General features: G+C 43.3%; 1 protein-coding gene and 1 long non-coding RNA gene across 3 annotated transcripts in view; one reads left to right on the top strand and one right to left on the bottom strand.

The window, feature by feature from the left end:
- The window catches only part of LOC125349617, a 6114-nt gene extending 5722 nt beyond the window's left edge, over window positions 1-392 (bottom strand). Inside the window, exon 1 of the long non-coding RNA XR_007210545.1 lies at window positions 266-392. This is a non-coding gene — a long non-coding RNA (uncharacterized LOC125349617). The remainder of the gene's footprint in view (window positions 1-265) is intronic.
- Window positions 155-18768, top strand: Mpzl3 (myelin protein zero like 3). Of its 2 annotated transcripts, none has more exons than XM_048343922.1 (6): window positions 155-354; window positions 6271-6437; window positions 12402-12612; window positions 14422-14521; window positions 16131-16194; window positions 18359-18768. In XM_048343922.1, exons 1-6 carry the CDS (start codon window positions 282-284, stop codon window positions 18383-18385), a joined length of 642 nt encoding a protein of 213 aa, XP_048199879.1. In that variant the 5' UTR covers window positions 155-281; the 3' UTR covers window positions 18386-18768. The 2 variants fall into 2 exon arrangements, with proteins under 2 accessions (XP_048199879.1, XP_048199878.1); XM_048343921.1 differs by having other exon boundaries at window positions 14356-14521.

The raw sequence follows: 18768 nt of genomic DNA, 5'->3' as shown, positions 1-18768 counted from the left end.
CTAAGATGACCTGGAGGTATAAAATCCTGCAACAGTCGGGATCAAGATGAGAATACCACTACAAACCAAATCACACGCGTCCGCAACGTCTGTGGCCTCCTTCAGTTTCAAGCCGAAGCCAACCCACATCCAGAGACCAGGCAAAGCATTTGGGAAGAGGCCATTTGAGGTGTTCCCCCGGCCTCCCGCCCTGACGTCACTTCCGGCGTCACCTGCGCGAGCGGGGCCCACCTGGGCGCGAGCGGGCCACAAGGTGTGCAGGTACCTGAGGAGCAGCCGGGATGCCGCGGAGCGGAGCCGCCGGAGGCCGGGGCTGCGCCTTCTCTGCCCTGGTGGTCGTCCTGCTCCTCCAGGGTGAGTGCGCCCTCGGGCCGCTCCACTTCCGGTCTGGGGGGTTCCGGAAGATGGTCGCTCTTCCGGTTCCGGGTGTGCGTGTGGCGGCGGAGGTCGGGGGGGGGGGGGTCCCGGAAAGCCCCCGCTGGGCTCCTGGGAAGGAAGGGCGGATGGAAGACCGGAAGGAGAGGCGGAAGGAAGGGAGGACGGAAGGGAGTCCCGGAGGGAGGAGGCTCGCGGCCGCGCGGGGCGGCTCGGCCCCTGACGGACGGACGGACGCGGCCGGCCCGGAGTCGCGGTCCGCAGCCGGCGCCGTGTCCTGACGGGAGCCGGGACCGTGGGCCACGGTCCGCCGGGGCCTGGCTCCTGGGGCTCGTTCTCGCGTCGTTGCCTTCGAGTTGCTCGTGTCTTGCTGCTCTAGCAGCAGACTGCACCCCTTCCCCTTCTGCTGTGGGTTTACCCTGCTTGGCGGGTGAGAGGGGGGCAAAGAGGCAATTCTAGGCAGTCATTCTAGTCAGCAGGTGTTTTTGGGAAACAACAATCGCGGTTTCGTCATTGATTATTGGGGATCTATGGAGTAAAAGCCCATGTTCATCACAGAAGGGATAGGATGCATATTGTTGAAAGAAATGCATATTGAAGAAAAAGCAACCCCCTTGGCACTTAATTTTTTTTTAAAAAGATATAAGAAAAGATATCACTTACTTTTTAAAATTTGGTCTTTTAACTAGTGTCAGAAGTGCAGAAGTGACAGTCTGATGTAAAATTTGGGTATGTTTGCTCTCATGCAATTCTCAGATTGTGTAAGTTTCAATCCAACTTAATCACCTTCATTTTAGGGTGTAATTATTTCCTGGATTGTGAGTGTTCTTAGGAAATCACGGGGAGGGCTAGCGCTAGAATAAATTGTTAACTTCACAAAATTTTCCTGTAAGTGACGGGAATTTATCTGAAAGAGGCCTTTATTATCCTATAAAGAATCCAGGTGCTGAGCACTCCTGTCTCATGTCTCAGTTCCTAACACCCCCCCCCCCCCCCAAGCTGAGATCTGAGAATCCTTGTGCAAAGCTAGCCTGGCCAGGAAAGTCTGTGAAACTCTTTTTTTTTTGGCCAGTCCTGGGCCTTGGACTCAGGGCCTGAGCACTGTCCCTGGCTTCTTCCCGCTCAAGGCTAGCACTCTGCCACTTGAGCCACAGCGCCGCTTCTGGCCATTTTCTGTATATGTGGTGCTGGGGAATCGAACCTAGGGCCTCGTGTATCCGAGGCAGGCACTCTTGCCACTAGGCTATATCCCCAGCCCCCTGTGAAACTCTTAATCCCCGATTAACCACCAGAAAACTGGAAGTGGAGCTGTCCCTCAAAGTGGTAGAAGGCTATCCTTGAGAACAAAAGCTCAGGGACAGAGCCCTGAGTTCAACTCCCACAACCGAAAAACAAAAAAATTGGGGTGTCCTAAATCTGCACAGGTGAGGCTAGGATGTGTTTATTTATCTGGTGACTAATATGCATGCTTTCAGCACACTCCCTCATTCCACCCAGCTGCCTGTGTCATCATAAGTGTCCAGTTTTTCAGCTAAATTATTTTTGCAATAGATTTTTAGGCTTGGCCTACTGTCATTTCATATAACCCCCTCTCACAAACACAGAAAATAAAAGTTCAATTATTGTCCCATTGAGAAAAAAAATTCCAGAACAGACAGATGTTTTCTTCTCTTTTTCATCTCTTTCTGTCTGTGTGTGTGTGTGTGTGTGTGTGTATGTGTGTGAACTGAGTTAAATACTGCTCTCCCACCAAGCTATACTCCCAGTCTTGAGGGAACAGTAATTATTCACAATGTATCAACCATCAGAATAAAATTATTTTTTATATTTGCTTTTGTGGTGTTAGGGATCAAATTCAGAACCTTGCACATGCTGGCAAGCATGCTACCACTGAATTGTATCCCTGCATGATGAGTTTTTCTTAAACCTAATGGCATTCCACATGGAAGAACTCCTGTCAAAGCCAGCAGATCGAATAATAAAAACATTGAATGTTAATTTGGTGATCTTCTTGTACTTGTTAAATATATATGTCTTTCAACAAATAACAAGTTTATTAATATAAATTACATGCTAGACAGTTTACTCCTTTGAATGTACAATTCAAACCCTATACTTATTTCCACCTTCTCTGAGCCCTGGGAACCGCCAATTTGTTTTCTATGTTATTTACTATTTACTTATTCAGGACATTTAATACAAAGGGAATCATAATGTGCTCTTTTATGACTGGCATATTTCATTTAGCACATATCCAGCATTTCTTCTCTCTGTGTGTGTTTTGTCTTTTGAATCTGTTAGATGATAGACTTTGGCTTCACAGCAGTGTTTACTTGCTGTCTCTCTTCAAAAATAGGACTTCAATTATTATAAATTCTTGTTTAAATTCTGCTATAACTCTGGTCCTCCTGTGTGAGTTGCTGAAGTATGTAGAAGTCATACACCAGAGATTCAAGTCTTACTTACACTTTTCACTTTTTTTGTGTGTGTAATTATGCGCGTGTTGCAGATACTCAGTTCTGTGAAACATGCAAAAGGAGCATGGACAATACAAAACTGAATGAACAAGACTGTATTTTAATAAAACTTGGTTTATATAAATGTATTGAAAATCTTTTTAGCCGTTTCTCAGGTGAACGGTGAATAGGGTCAGTTGCCAGTTACCTTTCGCTTGCCCCCCCCCCCCACCTCCTATGAAAGCCATTTGCTTCCATTTGGCCCATTACCCTAAGTTAACTGTCCCTTAGTTATCTGAAAGACAAACTGGTGTTCCTCTGCCAAGCCTCGAACTTTTCTGGATTTTCTTCTCGCAGTGAATAGCATTACCAAGTCAGAAACCTGGGACTCATTCTTGACATCTTGCTTTCCCTAACAATTTCTCAATATAACTTTTGTGCACTTGTGTGGTTTCTTTTTCTCCTTCAAACTATACAAGCTCAATCTAGAAAGTGGTTGCCAAGCAGTGCCTTTCTGGATATGTAATGGAAAGACAGAAGCACAGGGAACTTAAGAATGTCAAAAAATAGGGTTGGGGATATCAGTGGGAGATGCATGTGCCATGCATGTTCAAGATTCTGGGTGCAATCCCCCCAACATTGCCAAACAAACCAATGAATAAAACCACCCAAAAGTGTTGAAAATACTGTAAAGGTTATAGAGTGGTTGTGAGACTAAGATGTATTTTTGTGTTTTTCTGTACTAGAATTTGTGGTAATGCACCACTACTTTCGGTCTCTCTCAGCCTGCTCCCTTTGTTCTGAATATGTGCCCTGGAGGCATTTCATTTCATGCTTTTGTAAACGGAATCAATGGCATTTGTGCTTGAGGACCATTACATATTGGCTGTTATAAGAACATTAAAGAAAGAACAGTCACTTTCGTCAGGGAATCTGGGAAGACATCACAAAAATGACTGGTATCTGAGCTAGGTTTCAAAGGTGTGTGATACTGGAGGCGTGGCAACTCCCGAAGGAATGATGGGGTTGTGGAGAGTTTTCTAGAGAAGACACAAAGAAAAGGCCTGGGTCATTTGGGAAAAGACTGGACATTCTAGGCTTGGCGAAAGGGATGGGATGGGTAGGTGGTAGAGTAAGACGTTTGAGGCCAGACTGTTTCACTTTGAATTTTATTTAATTGGCCAATATGGAATTATTGAAGAGTTTTGGATATGTATAGTGTTTATTTTAATAATAAGAGCTAGTATTAAAATATTCTAGGTGCCATGTTAAGCATGTGCTATTTTAATTTTTTTTTATTTTTTTTTTTTTACTGGCTCTTCACAGTAGTCCCACCAAGTAGGTCTGGGCTATCAATTACCATTTACCAAATGAAACTTAAGCAGATTAAGCGATTGTGGTCTAGGTCTCGTAGCCAGAAAGTAGTTAGCTAGAACTCAGATCTAGATCTGGTTAGGTTTTTGTTGTTTTGTTTTGTTTTTAATTTCTTTTTCTTGAGTCAAGATCTCCATACTGTGTAGCTCAGGGTGGCCTGGAAGTTTTGATCCTATTGCTTCAGCCTCCAAAATGCTGGGATTACAGGTGTGAACTAGTATGCCTGGGATTCAGGTCTGGCTAACTATAAACCCATACTTTAAATCTCTGTGTTATGGGGCTGGGAATATGGCCTAGTGGCAAGAGTGCTCGCCTCGTATACATGAAGCCCTGGGTTCGATTCCCCAGCACCACATATACACAGAAAAAGCCAGAAGTTGGTGCTGTGGCTCAAGTGGCAGAGTGCTAGCCTTGAGCAAAAAAAGAAGCCAGGAACAGTGAGTGCTCAGGCCCTGAGTTCAAGGCCCAGGACTGGCAAAAAAAAAAAATCTCTGTGTTATAACTTGTGTTTTAGAATAAAGGAACGAGATTTAGATATAGAGTATCTCTTCACTTCTACCTTCCAGCTTTTGTGGATCTTGAGTGATGAAAGGGCATTTGCCAAGGTACTAGTAGAATGACAAGGTTAGCGTGGCAGAAAGGTAGCTGTGGTACCAGAAGTGATACTATGTTTTGGAGGGGGCAGGTTCTTAACTGAAGTTCTTATTAGTGAGCTCAGTCTTGGTCTTTTAGAAGGAATGTGCCCAGACTAGATTGTCTAGAGGGGTGAGAATAATGATTCAAGGTAGACAATGGTAAGTGCAGTCTGTAGAATTAGTGACTCAGAACTGGGGTAGGAAAGGTTGGAAGAGCAAATGATGGTAATGATGATGATGTTTTTTGTTTTTGTTTTTGTTTGACTCAGGGTGAGCAGGCTTCCCAGTGTTGTATTTAACCATTTAATCCTCATACCCACCTTCTGGGTATTCTGTATTTTCTCACAAAGATGAGGAAACGGGACAATAACTTGCCAAGGCTGAAGAGCCAGTAAGCAATAGGGCTGGGATTTGAACCTGGGTCCTCTGGCTTTGTTGTTGTATGCTCAATCACTACACCATCCTGCCTGTACCAAAGGGACTCATGATTTTTTTTTTTCTCCAAGAACAGGATGTGGTTTTTCTCTTTTCTGAAATCTTGACTCTGTTTGCTTTTGGCCACCAGAAGAATGGTGACTTATTGAGGTGGATAAGGAAGTGGAAAAAACAAATTGCTAGCGACTTAAATTTTTGAAATATGACTTCTAATGGAAGATAAATGTCTATTTACTGTTTTGAAAACAGAAGGGATTGTTCAGGGGGAAAAAAGGCAGCTTTTGGGGCAATGGAGTGTTGGAGTTGGACATGAAAATGGTTTGTAAAGGCCGTTTTCTGGAGGGTTTGAAAAAAATGACATCAGATTTTTACAGTGTAGAGAACATTCAATTCTTTTTTGTTTTCCTCTCTCTATAATTTACTTTTAATTGATGTGTGGTTCATTAAACACCTTTAAGAAAGGGAGGAAAATAGGTAAACCTTGGACTAGATTTTCCAAAGTTCTTTATTTGTCCTGGTTTCATTTTGCTGGTGATGGAGGCAGCAGGGCTTCGTGCTGTTGCTCTGTTGTACTTGGGGGTGAGTTGCTTGGACCTGCAAATGCTGCCACGTTCCTGGAGCATGTGTGAATCTGGGAGAGTGGTGAAAATAAGCAGTGGGCATTGTTGTCTTTAGGCCCCTATGGGTAGCCAGCTTGCTTATACTTCATTAACTACAAGCCTGTGCTTGGAAAAGTGCTGGTATGACCAAATTGTCTATTTTTACACACATATTCAATCAATGATTTAGGATTGCAAAGTGATAGAAGTGCAACCTTAGATTGCTTCCAGTATCAGACCCTTGTGTCTTGTGAGCTTGTCTAAGAAGATATTGATTGCCCTGGCTTTTTGATGAAGGTCCTAAAAATGATAAATAACCTGTCTATAGTCTTCCCTCATATGTGTATGTCTCCCCAGAGTGAACGTATTTTAAGTGTTTGGACTTGTTTTGATTAGGTGTGCAAACTGTCCTTTCCTTGGAGATTAATGCAGATGCCCACGTCCGAGGTTATGTTGGAGAAAAGATCAAGTTGAAATGCACCTTCAAGTCAAGTTCACACGTCACTGACAAACTCACCATTGACTGGACATACCGCCCGCCCAGCAGCAGCCGCACAGAATCTGTAAGTACAGACTGCAGGATGTTCCCGTGAGTCTTCTTGGTTCTATAGTTTGGGAATCCTTGCATTGCAAGTCACAGCACCATGTGTTGCCTTTGAACAGAAGAGCTTCTTCCTTATGTGACGTTCATTTGACCATGCAGGGCCTTTTATTTTCCCCTGTATGAATCTGACATATGTGCCAGGAGTTGGCTGCTCATGCCTGTAATACTAGCTGAGATCCGAGGATTGTGGTTTGAAGCCAGCCCAGTCAGGGAAGTCCATGAAACTCTTATCTCCAATTAACCACCAGTAAACTGGACGTGGAACTGTGGCTCTAAGTGTTAGAGTGCTAGCCTTGAGCAGAAAAGCTCAGGGACAGTGCCCAGGCCGGAGTTCAAGCCCCACTACTGGAAAAAAAAAAAAACAACGAATCTTATATATAACTTGCAGGAAAGAATGTTGTAAGAGCATAGACGGGGCTGGGAATATGGCCTAGTGGTAGAGTGCTTGCCTCGTATACATGAAGCTCTGGGTTCGATTCCTTAGCACCACATATATAGAAAAAGCCAGAAGGGGTGCTGTGGCTCAAGAGGTAGAGTGCTAGCCTTGAGCAAAAAGAAGCCAAGGAACAGTGCTCAGGCCCTGAGTCCACGCCCCAGGACTGGCAAAAAAAAAAAAAAAAAGTATAGAGGAAGTGTGGTTTATTTTTGTTTCCTCCTTGTTGTTTCCTTTTGCATGGTGTTACAGCTTCATTTTCATTTTCAGATTTGATGTACTAAAAAGGATATCTCTAGGATTGTTGGCTAGAAAACAGTTCTGTAGGCTTCGTTCACAGACATCATTTTGCTTTTTCTTTTTTGTTAGCCATTGGCTTAAATTCAGGTCCTAGGCTCTGTCTCTGAGCTTCTTTACTCAAGGCTAGGGCTCTACCACTTTGAACCACAAGCTCTAATTCTTATTTTTTTGGTAGTTATTTGGAGATGAGTCTCATGGACTTTCCTACCTGGGCTGCTTTGAACTTTGATGCTCAGATCTCAGCCTCTTGAGTAGCTAGGATTACAGGCACGAGCTACCAGAGCCCACCTCATCCTTTCTCTTAAAAGTGCTCATAAATCAGGCTGTGAATGTGGCTTATTGGTAGGGTGCTTGCCTAGCATGCATGAAGCCCTGGGTTCAATTCCTCAGCACCACACAAACAGAAAAAGCAGGAAGTGGCGCTGTGGCTCAATAGGTAGAGTGCTAGCCTTGAGCAAAAAGAAGCCAGGGACAGAGCTCAGGCCCTGAGTCCCAAGCCCCAGGTCTGGCCAAGAAAATAAAGAGCTCATAATCTGTCAATGAGAGTTGTCTCAGTTGGGTGTATCTATTTGTATATCTGTGCTCTGAAGATTTACTTTGGCTGCTTCTCCCAGCATGTAAACATCTACAGTGATTTATACAGCTGCCTTTGAAGGAAATGGGGGCACTTTGTGGTGGTGACAGATGTTGGTACAGATAATTTTGCAGTATTAGAAACAATATACTTTAGTCACACATATAAAACACACTTATGGTTTAAATTGCTACTGTAGTTGTGTAATTGACGGTTACAATGCTATTAAACAAATAAAAGAACAAAACCTTTATCTGCTGTGTGCCAGTGGCTCACGCTTGCAATCCTAGCATCCTACTTAAGAGGCTGAGACTGAGGATCCTGAGTCGAAGTCAGCCCAGGCAGGACAAGAGGTAAGAGACTCTTACCTCCAACTAACTACCCCAAATAAAAAGGCACACGAGGAGATGTGGCTCACATAGTAGAGTGCTGGTCTTGAGCATGAAAGCTCAAAGACAGTGTCCAGGCCCTGAGTCTAAGCCCCAGGACTGGCACCAAAAACAAAACAAAAGAAAATCCAAACCTAAAATAAACAAACCCTTTTCCGTATGACTCTAGCAGTATAATCCTTAGTTCAGGACAGATGCCATCCAAGAATGTGAAGGTCAAAGCCAAATGTAAGATTGGATTTTTGAAAGTAGTCTTAATTTATTTTCTTTTCCTTTTCTGGAAAAAATTCGCTTTCACTTCTGTGTACTACCTTTCAATTCTGTTTTAGGAGCCATTGGATTGGTGCATGGTAGGTGACTGTAGTGAAGGGAATGAGGCTGTAGTCCTATTTTTGGGGATTTAAAATAGGTTTTTTTTTTTTTTTTTTTAATTCTGAGTAGTTAGGAAACGATGGTTGACCTTATTTGGCAGTGTCTCCTTAGCCAGAAGTAGGACAGAACAAGTAATGGGGGAGCTTTTTAGGTTAAAAATCTTACATATAGCCTGGTGCTACTGGTTCCTGTAATCTTAGCTACTCAGTAGGCTGAGATCCAGAGGACAGTGGGTAGAGGCAAGCCGGACACCAGACTGCTAGACTCCATCCCTAAGAAGAACCAGCTGCCTGTAATCCTAGCTACTTAGGAGGCTGAAATTCAAGGATTGTGGTTCAAAGCCAGCCTGAGGAAAAAATTTCACTCACGAGACTTGTACCTCCAATGAAACTACCGAGGAGACAGAAAGTAGAGCTGTAGCTGAAGTGGTAGAGTGCTAGCCTTGACAGTGCCCAGGCCTTGAGTTCAAACCCCAGGACTAGCACAAAAAATAAAAATAACCAGCAAAAAGCCAGACTGGAAGAATTGCTCAAGTGGTAAAGTACCAGTCGAGCAAGGAAGCCAAGGAAGCAAGCTGAGCAAGAGTGAGGCTCTGTGTCTAGACACTAAATTCAAACCCACAGGAGCAGAGCATGTATACGCGCGCGTGCGTGCCTACGCACCCACCCACACACACACATTCTCTCTCTCTCTCTCTCTCTCTCTCTCTCTCTCTCTCTCTCTCACACACACACACACGGACTCACAAACCTTGCATGTAAATACTGATAATAATACTCATAATACTGATGGTGGTCAGAAAATCAGCAAACACCAGAGAGGACCTTTAAAGTCATATGACATAACATTCCAGTTACCTGGTTAGTCAGGATTCTACCAGATAAATCAATTGCAAGGATTTGAGTATCAACAATTCAACATGGGATTTATGGGCTAAATTAATCTGGGAGATGAGCAGCAGGCCTTGTTTTGCCAATTATGAGTTTCCAACCTCTAAAATTCTTTTATCCTGATGCTGATAAGCAACAAGTAGGGCCTCATCACACATACTCCTCTTCTCTTCTTCTTCTTCTTCTTCTTCTTCTTCTTCTTCTTCTTCTTCTTCTTCTTCTTCTTCTTCTTCTTCTTCTTCTTCTTCTTCTTCTTATTCGTCTTCTTCGTCTCCTTCTCCTTCTCCTTCTCCTTCTCCTCCTTCTCCTCCTTCTCCTCCTTCTCCTTCTCCTTCTCCTTCTTTTGTCAGTCTTGGGGCTTGAACGCAATGCCTGCAAACTGTCACTGAACTTCTTTTGCCCAAGCTTCTTTTGCACTCTACCACTTGAGCCACAGTGCCACTTCCAGCTTTTTCTGTGTATGTGGTACTGAATAATCAAACCCAGAGCTTCATGCAGGCTAGGTAAGCACCCTACCGCTAAGCCACATTCCCAGCCCCACACATACAATTTCTTAATATCACTATTTAGCACGAGAGTGTAAACCCCACAAGAGTAGGGGTGTGCTGTGTGGCTCCTATGATGTCCTTTTGCTCAACACAGTACCTAAAACATGGTCGGAGTGCAGTAAACACTTGTTGAGGGAGTGCCTGAGAGAATGAGCTGGTCAGTGACTCAGCCTCTTTTCTGTAAAACATTTCTTCAAAATTGGGCAACTCAGTGGCTAGAAATGCTCGGTTTCTTAACTGAGAATGTATGAAGTAAACAAAGAAAGAGAAGCCTTGGATCTTGCATGATAAAGAAAAATTGTGTTGTTTTGTAGTTACCTTTCTGGCCCACCTCTAGGTACGTTTAGGTGCTTTAAAAAAATTGTCAGGATGCTGTATAGAGAGATTACAGCTACGTGCTTAAGGTAGTTTAGGTGCTTTTGGTGATGAACTATTCTATGATTGGTCCAAAGCAGCATTGTTCTAATTCAACATACATTCATTGAGTATAACCTGGCAGGATAAATAGCTCGAGAAAGGCTGGATTATATTACCCCCTTCTAAAGATTTTGAGAATAAACAAAAATCTCACCTTTGTCGCATACCAGTTGTGTATCTTTGGATAACTTAGTTAATTTTTTTTTTTGAGACAGTGTTGTGCTATGTATTTCAGGTTGACCTTAAACTCACTACACAGCCCAGGCCTGCCTCCTTCTCCTCAGGGATGTGATTATAGGCGTGCACCACCATGCCCAGCTTTACCCACTGAAGTTTGTGTTTTGAGTCTTGTTTCCCTTCCGATAAACTTGGGAGTAGTTATACCTACCTTGTACAACTTGGTCTTGTCATGAGGGTGAAGTGAGTAAGCATGTGGAACTTATTTGAAGACTGTGAAGTGCTATATGAATAGAAGATGTTACTTTAGAGCAAAGGTTCTTCTCATCTTTGACCTATTGACATTTGGTATATGACAGAGGGGAGATATTTTCCCAAAGAACTATTTTTTTTTTGCCAGTCCTTGGGCTTGAACTCAGGACCTGAGCACTGTCCCTGGCTTCTTTTTGCCACTTGAGCCACAGTGCCACTTCTGGCCATTTTCTATATATGTGGTGCTGGGGAATTGAACCCAGGGCTTCATGTGTACGAGGCAAGCACTCTTGCCACTAGGCCATATTCCCAGCCCCCCCCCCACAAGGAACTATTAATGGTCAACAACTGTATGCAAGACCATCAATATTTCTAGTCAAGAAAGAAGTGTCAATTCCACTTTTAGAAGGCTGTTATAAAAAGGAGAAATTATAACAAGGATTGGAGAAAAGGGAACTTGGTGTAGTGTTGGAGGAAATGTGAATTAGTCCAGCCAGAGGTTCCTCAAAACCAGTAAACAAACGGGCAAACAAAGCTGAGGTTCAATTCCTAGTACCTCAAAATAAATCATACTGTATCCCATAAATAGGCATAATTTTAAAATTAAAAATAAATAAAATTTTCAAATGGAGAAAATCTGCCAAATTGGTCTGGGGATATGGCTTAGTGGTAGAGTGCTTGCCTAGCATGCATGAAGCCTTGCATTGGATACCTCAGTGCCACATAAACAGAAAAGGCTGGAAGTGGTGCTGTGGCTCAAGTGGTAGAGCACTAGCCTTGAGCAAAAGCAGCTCAGGGTCAATCCCAGGGCCCTGAGTTCAAGCCCCAGGACTGGCAAAAAAATCCACCAAATAGTTTCGTTTCTGGAGAGCAAAATTGCTTCTGGTTGCTTCTGGAGTGACAGTTGTCACTCCAGAATGTAAGGGAGAATTGAGAAGAGATTCCAGAGTTTGAATCCTGGACTTTTTTGAGTGACAGTGGCTCACATCTGTAATCCTAGCTACTCAGGAGGTTGAGATCTAAGGGTCACGGTTCAAAGCCAGCCTGGGCAGGAAAGTCCATGAGACTCTTATCTCCAATTAAACACCCCCTCCAAAAAAAAAAGTCAGAAACAGAGCTCTGGCTCAGGTGGTAGTGTGCTAGCCTTGGGCACAAAAGTGCAGGGATAGTCCCTAGGCCCCGAGTTCTAGCCTCAGGACCTGCACACATACACAAAAGAATCCTTGATTCTCTCACCAGTCCTTTCTCTGATTGGATTTTTTTCTTTATTTTTGTGACAGTGGTTTGCTTTGCAGACCAGGCTGGCCTCAAGCTTGTAGTCTTCCTGTCTTGGCTTCCTTCCCCCCAAGTCCTGAAATTACTAGTATACCTCATCATGCCTGGGTTTCTGATCACTTTTATCAACCTTTCTTTCTACCTGAAGGATGGAGGTTAAAAAACAACATCCCTCTCCCAACAAACCCTCAAACCCAACAACCCCCAATGCAGTTGTTTATTACTTTAGAGCCGCGTAGGTTTATATTTCATTACATTTTGTAGAGTAACTCTTTCTCTCTCTGTTGCTTTCTTAGATTTTTCACTATCAGTCTTTCCAGTACCCAACCACAGCAGGCACGTTTCGGGATCGGATCTCCTGGGCTGGCAACGTATACAAAGGGGATGCATCCATAAGCATCAGTAGCCTTACCCTGAAGGACAATGGGACTTTCAGCTGTGCTGTGAAGAATCCCCCAGATGTGCACCATAACATCCCCCTGACGGAGCTGACCATCACAGAAAGGGGTAAGCCAGTTGCCGCCGGGCTTCTTCTGTCTCTTCTGATGGCCCGGTGCTGCCTGGAGGGCTCCTTGGTGAAGCCATTTGGGTTAGTACCCTAGTTAGGTCATTGGGTTTTTGTGTCAAAATGATTTTTTTCCCCCCTGGTATCCTAATACATCTGTTGACTGATTTTTTTTTTTTTTGCCAGTCCTGGGGCTTGAACTCAGGGCCTCAGCACTGTCCCTGGCTTCTTTTTGCTCACGGCTAGCACTCTAACTCTTGAGCCACAGCGCCACTTCTGGCTTTTTCTATATATGTGGTGCTGAGGAATCGAACCCAGGGCTTCATGTATAGCAGGCGAGCACTCTACCACTAGGCCACATTTCCAGCCCTTGAATGATAAATTTTGAAAATGGAATTTTCTCTTCAAATATTGTCGTAATTTCTTTTTCCCTTAAACTCCTTTCAGAGACCAAAAGTCTCTGGAATAGATGCCATTCCATTTTTCCTAATATATGCCTACTCTCACTTATGAGAGTTTTCTTGGCCATGGCTTGAAAGGGTACTCCCTCTGATGATGAGAGGTAGTACATTTCTTTTATGCTGTGAAACAGGTGGAAGGGAAGTTGGAAATTATTTTGTTGTTATTGCTTTTTGTATTTCCTTCTGCTATTAAGTGGTCATTTTAGCTCATAAATGAATTTGAATCAAAGACTTTGAGATACATTATGAATCATTATAGTTTCTTTCCTTCCATCTATCTTTTTTTCTCTACTTTCCTCTTTCCCTGTATTTTCTTCCCTCTCCTCTCCTCTCTTCTTCCCTCTTTCCTCTTCTTTTTTTCTTCTCCTCTTTCTTCATCATTTTGTCTCCCCCCTCCCCCTTTCTCTCTCTCCTATGTCAGTTCTGGGACTTAAACTCAGGGCCTGAGCACTGTCCCTGGCTTCTTTTTGCTCAAGGCTAGCACTCTGCCACTTGAGCCACAGCACCACTTCTGGTTTTCTCTGATTATGTGGTGCTAAGGAATCTAACCCAGGGCTTCATGCATGCAGGGCAAGCACTCTACCATTAAGCCACATTCCCAGCACCTTTTCATCTCTCTCAACAATACTCATAGGGTTCCAAGATGTGGGTACAATCATTCTTCTGGCAAGAATAGAAACTAATAATAGTTTTTGGAAAGGTAGATTGGTAGTAGGAGTCATGTTTCTTTAAAGCATATGCCCTTTAATTCTGTAAAATCTCTTTAAAATTTTTATCCTAAGGCAATACAGCTAAATATAAAGCTTTATGCATAAGTATGGTTGTTTAATATGCCTTATAGAGCCATAAAATTTGAAACAACTTGAATATCCCTTCGAGAATTGATTCAATAAATTATTCAATATTGTAGAATACTATGCAGCTTTTAAACATCATATCTGGAAGGAGGTTTTAATGACATGGGAATATATTTATCATATGTTAAGTCAAACTTGTATACAAAATACAATTTATACTTCTAATTATAGACAGTCTACCCCCATATGCATTCTGGTACTCCTTGAATTGGCAAATATTGTTATTTCTATGTAGTAGAATTAGGGCTATGTTTATATCTTTCAGTACACTTTTGGTGTATTTTACCTTTTCTACAAAGAATTTGTTTCTTTTGTAATTAGAAGTGTAAGCGCTAAGTAGAACCGATTTCATATGAAAGCAAGCATGATGACACGTCTTCCTTTCACCTTTCTCTCTGTGTCCTCACTACCCCCCTCCCCCCCCCAGGTTTTGGCACCATGCTGTCCTCTGTGGCCCTTCTTTCCATTCTTGTTTTCATCCCCTCAGCAGTAGTTATTGTTCTGCTGCTGGTGAGAATGTCCAGGAAGGCGGCAGGGATGAAGAAGAGGAGCAAGTCTGGCTATAAGAAGTCTTCCATTGAAGTTTCAGATGAGTAAGTACGGCTGGAGCCCTGAGTGCTCAGCACATTTCTTCCTTAGAGCCACACTTTGTGGGCCGTACCCAGACTTCCATATTCACCACATACATCTTTCTCTGATTGAGGTTAGTTCTGGAGAAACTTCCTTTCAAATGGAATGCTTCTGCTGAGGAGTGTCAGAAGGAAGGTTGAATGGGAAACCTGCAGCTGTTGATCTGGAGAGAGTGAAGGGGTTGGAGGTCTGCTTTAGTAATCAGACTGTACATTGCTACAGTTCTGAGCGTAAATTTTGAAGTATGTATCTTATTCTTTCAAAATTAAAAGAAAATTCCAAATCAGCCCCCCCTCCCCCATCTCTCTCTTTCTTTTCCACTGAGCTGACATCATCTGACAGAAAATGCATGAGCAGTAAGGGAAGCTTGAAGAGGAGCTATGATCTGGCTGTTGGTGGACACTCCTGTCATCCTAGCTACTCAACAGGCTGAGATCTGAGGATGAGCCTGTATTTTCCATAAAGAGAAATCTAAAAAACAAACGCAACAAATATCTACATTAAAACACATTAGTTCTGCATCGTCTGTATCAGAGATTCTTAGCCTGGGAAGGGAAGTTATTACCTCGAGAGGCTCCAAGGTCTTCAATCTCTCTCTGTGTGTGTGTGTGTGTGTGTGTGTGTGTGTGTGTGTGTGTGTGTGTGTGTGTTTATGCATTTATTTCCTGGAGAAAGAAGCTTACAAGGAATCTGTGGCCCCCAAATGGTAAAGAGCAACTAGCAAAAATACCAATGTCTGTGCCTAAGCATGGTCTATATCAAAATCTTTCATGATCCTGCTCTACCTCAAATGTTTTCTGCCATTTCTTCTCATTCACCCCACATTTTGGCTATAGCAAGTTGTTTTTCCTCATAGACATATGACAATAATAATGTGTGTACATATATGCTGTAGTCATATGTATATATACATATGCCTATACAAATACACATATGCATATATTTAAATTTATTATTTACTGTTACCCCTGCATTCATAGAATGTCCTCTTTCCTTCTCTTCGTTGTCCGAAGCTAGTTTTGGTCTTGTAAGACCCAGCTGACATTTCCTGAGATCTGAGGCAAAAATCAGGCACTCCCCACCTTTTTGCTGCCACATCAGCTCAATTCTAATTCTGCAAAATTATTTATCACAATGTATGATAATGTCCTTGTTAAGGTCATTGTAGGCCTGTTATTGTAAGCTCTTTAAGAGACCAAGTTTTATTTATCTTGTAATCCCCAACCTTGCACAATGCCCTGAGAATACTGGTGCTTAGTACTTTCCTGAATGAGTAAATGTTTATGACTAGTTGCTATTTATTGAGTAGTTACTATGTACCAGACACTAGGGTGCATGTTTCATGTGTATTTATTTTGTACTTCTAACAACTATGCTTAAAGATATATGGTTATATCTGCATTTTATAGATAAGGAAACAGGCTCCTGGAATTGATTTGTGCAGTTACCCAGTAAGCAGCAGACCTGGATCTAAAACCAAACTGTATGATTTCAATACTTGAACTTTTAGCTGCTCCCCAATACTAAGGATAGCAGCAGTTGGGATTTGGTTTGTGCTCTTTCTTCCCACAGCACCGACGAGGACGAGGAAGATGAGTGCATGGCTAGACTTTGTGTCCGTTGTGCTGAGTGTCTGGTAAGTCCCTGTCATTTCTTCCATGTACTGAAGGATGTCTTGCCTTCCCTCCTACTGGAGGGATTCCTTTGCCCTCAGGATCCAAGGAAGGTATGAACTTTCTTCCCCCAAAGCATTTTGGTCTCCAGAAACCCATAGCATGAGTGCTGAGGCATGATTTTGTGTTCTGCCCCATGAGCGTAGCGTAGTGCTCTCAGGCTGGAAGGAAGAATGCATGGAGAAGTTCTGCTGACCGACAGAAAGTCCTGAAAAAGGAATGTCTGCCACCACTGAACTCATTCAACTCACTGGCCCCAGGACCCCAGATTTCACTTCTCTGGTGTTTCCCAGGGAATCAGAGTGATGTAACCCTTTAGACAACTTGATGTCTTTATCACCAAGAAACATCATGCTGGAAGGACCCAGCTTTGATTTAAATCTCAAAAAGCTGTCTTCCCTCCTCCTCTGAAAACTTGACTAATTGGTTTCCATGGCAGTCCTGGGTTGGAAGCGGGTGTGGGGGTGTGGGTGTGTGTGTGTGTGTGGGAAGCCTCTCTGATGTGGCCTAGTTGGAAGCAGGTCAAGCAACTTGTGATCTAATGTGAAACACACCAGTCACTGCTGGAGGTAGACCTGGGCCCTCGTCGTCCTTCCAGCACTGGCAGGTGATGCAGCTGGATTACTAACGCGTCTCTGCTCCTCTGACTCCCATGCCCTTGACGATCATAGGTAGGATGAGCAAAGGATTGCCAGTCCGTGGGAGAGGGAGGACCTAGTACCGAGTGTGCAGGGTTTCAATGTTTCAGTAACACAAAACAAGTTCATGCTTATGTGGATATTACATTTCTGGTACTAACTCACTCAAGGATTATTTGTTGAGTGTATGGCCTGTGCTAGGTGATCCATTTTAGGAAGTATTAGTGAGCAAAACTGATAAAAAAAATTCTGCCCTCAAAGAACTTAATATTCTTCCCCTGAATATCTCTTTCTTGGGCTGGGAATATGGCTTGGTGGCAAGAGTGCTTGCCTCATATACGTGAAGCCCTGGGTTCAATTTCTTAGCACCACATATATAGGCCAGAAGTGGCGCTGTGGCTCAAGTGGCAGAGTGCTAGCCTTGAGCAAAAAGAAGCCAGGGACAGTGCTCAGGCCCTGAGTTCAAGCCCCAGGACTGGCAAAAAAAAAAAAAAGTCTGTGAGACTCTTACCTCCAATTGACCACAAACAGCCAGAAATAGTGCCCTGGCTCAAGTGGTAGAGTGCTAGCCGTAAGCACAAAAGCTCAGGGACAGCGCCCAAGCTCAGAGCTCAAGCCCTAGGACTGGCACAAAAACAAAACAACAACAAAAAATCTCTTTCTCCTCCTGTAATACCTAGCTGGAATGTCACCCATAATTAGGGATAAAATGCTGACTAAAAATTTAAATAAGAAAAATATATGGTATATTGGGTGGTATTTAATGCTATGGGAAAAAATAAAGTCGAATTGCTAGGGATACCCTCAGTAGGATGATATTTGAGCGAATTCCTAAAAGAAGAAGATGGCAAGCCAATGGATGCTGTAGAGGAGCACTTCAGGAAAGGAAATGGCAGGTGCAAAGGCTCTGGGGAGGGGCCACATTCCCATACTTCTAGGAACAGCAAAGAGGTAGGACAGCAGGAAAGAAGGGAGAGAGATAAGAATGTAATTTGGGGCTGGGGATATGGCCTAGTGGCAAGAGAGCTTGCCTCGTATACATGAGGCCCTGGGTTCGATTCCCCAGCACCACATATACAGAAAATGGCCAGAAGTGGCGCTGTGGCTCAAGTGGCAGAGTGCTAGCCTTGAGCAAAAGGAAGCCAGGGACAGTGCTCAGGCCCTGAGTCCATGCCCCAGGACTGGCAACAAAAACAAAAACAAACAAAGAATGTAATTTGTTGAAATCAGAGAGATAAGGCAGCAGATAGATTTTTATAGGCCCTTGTAGAGGACTTTTATTCTGAATGGAGGAAAATCCACTGGAGTTGGGAAGAGAAGCAGAATAGATGCTTCTCGCCTGTGCTCTGTGGCTGTGGCTGTGTGTGAAGTCAGTCACGCCTGCTCTTGTCATCCCAACCCCGGTTCCCACACACGTCGTCTCTACCTAGATTCTCACTGTGACATGGTATTCTACATACATACCAAGGCTGCTCCTCTTCCCCTCCAGGATTCAGACTATGAAGAGGCATACTGATGAAAATGTACAATGTAAGAAGAATGAACTAGTGACAGAAGATGTCCCACTCCTCTGGCTGCTAACAACTCCCAGAGGAGTGGAGCTGGCCCGGGCAGCAGTGACGGAGGATTCTGGAGGTCATCAGTAAAGACTTTAGGGACCATTTATTTATTGAAGAAACGTTCTTCTTATATTTATCAACTGCTCAGCAACTTTCAGAAGAGACTCACGACTTCCCGTTTTAATAAGTTATGCTCTAATCGAATGAAGAAATTCTTTTTTTCTGAACAGAAAGATACGTTTGGTTTACCTTTGCTCTTGAATGTATTACGCGTTTTCTTCCAGTTATTTGAAGGAGAATCCTCAATGTTTGCCATGCTGCTAATGCCAAAATAATATTT

The sequence above is a fragment of the Perognathus longimembris genome, chromosome 3 (genome assembly GCF_023159225.1).
Source record: "Perognathus longimembris pacificus isolate PPM17 chromosome 3, ASM2315922v1, whole genome shotgun sequence".
Classification (NCBI taxonomy): Eukaryota; Metazoa; Chordata; class Mammalia; order Rodentia; family Heteromyidae; genus Perognathus; species Perognathus longimembris.
The sequence above is the reverse complement of the archived record's forward strand: the minus strand, read 5'-3'. Positions and strand labels throughout refer to the sequence as shown.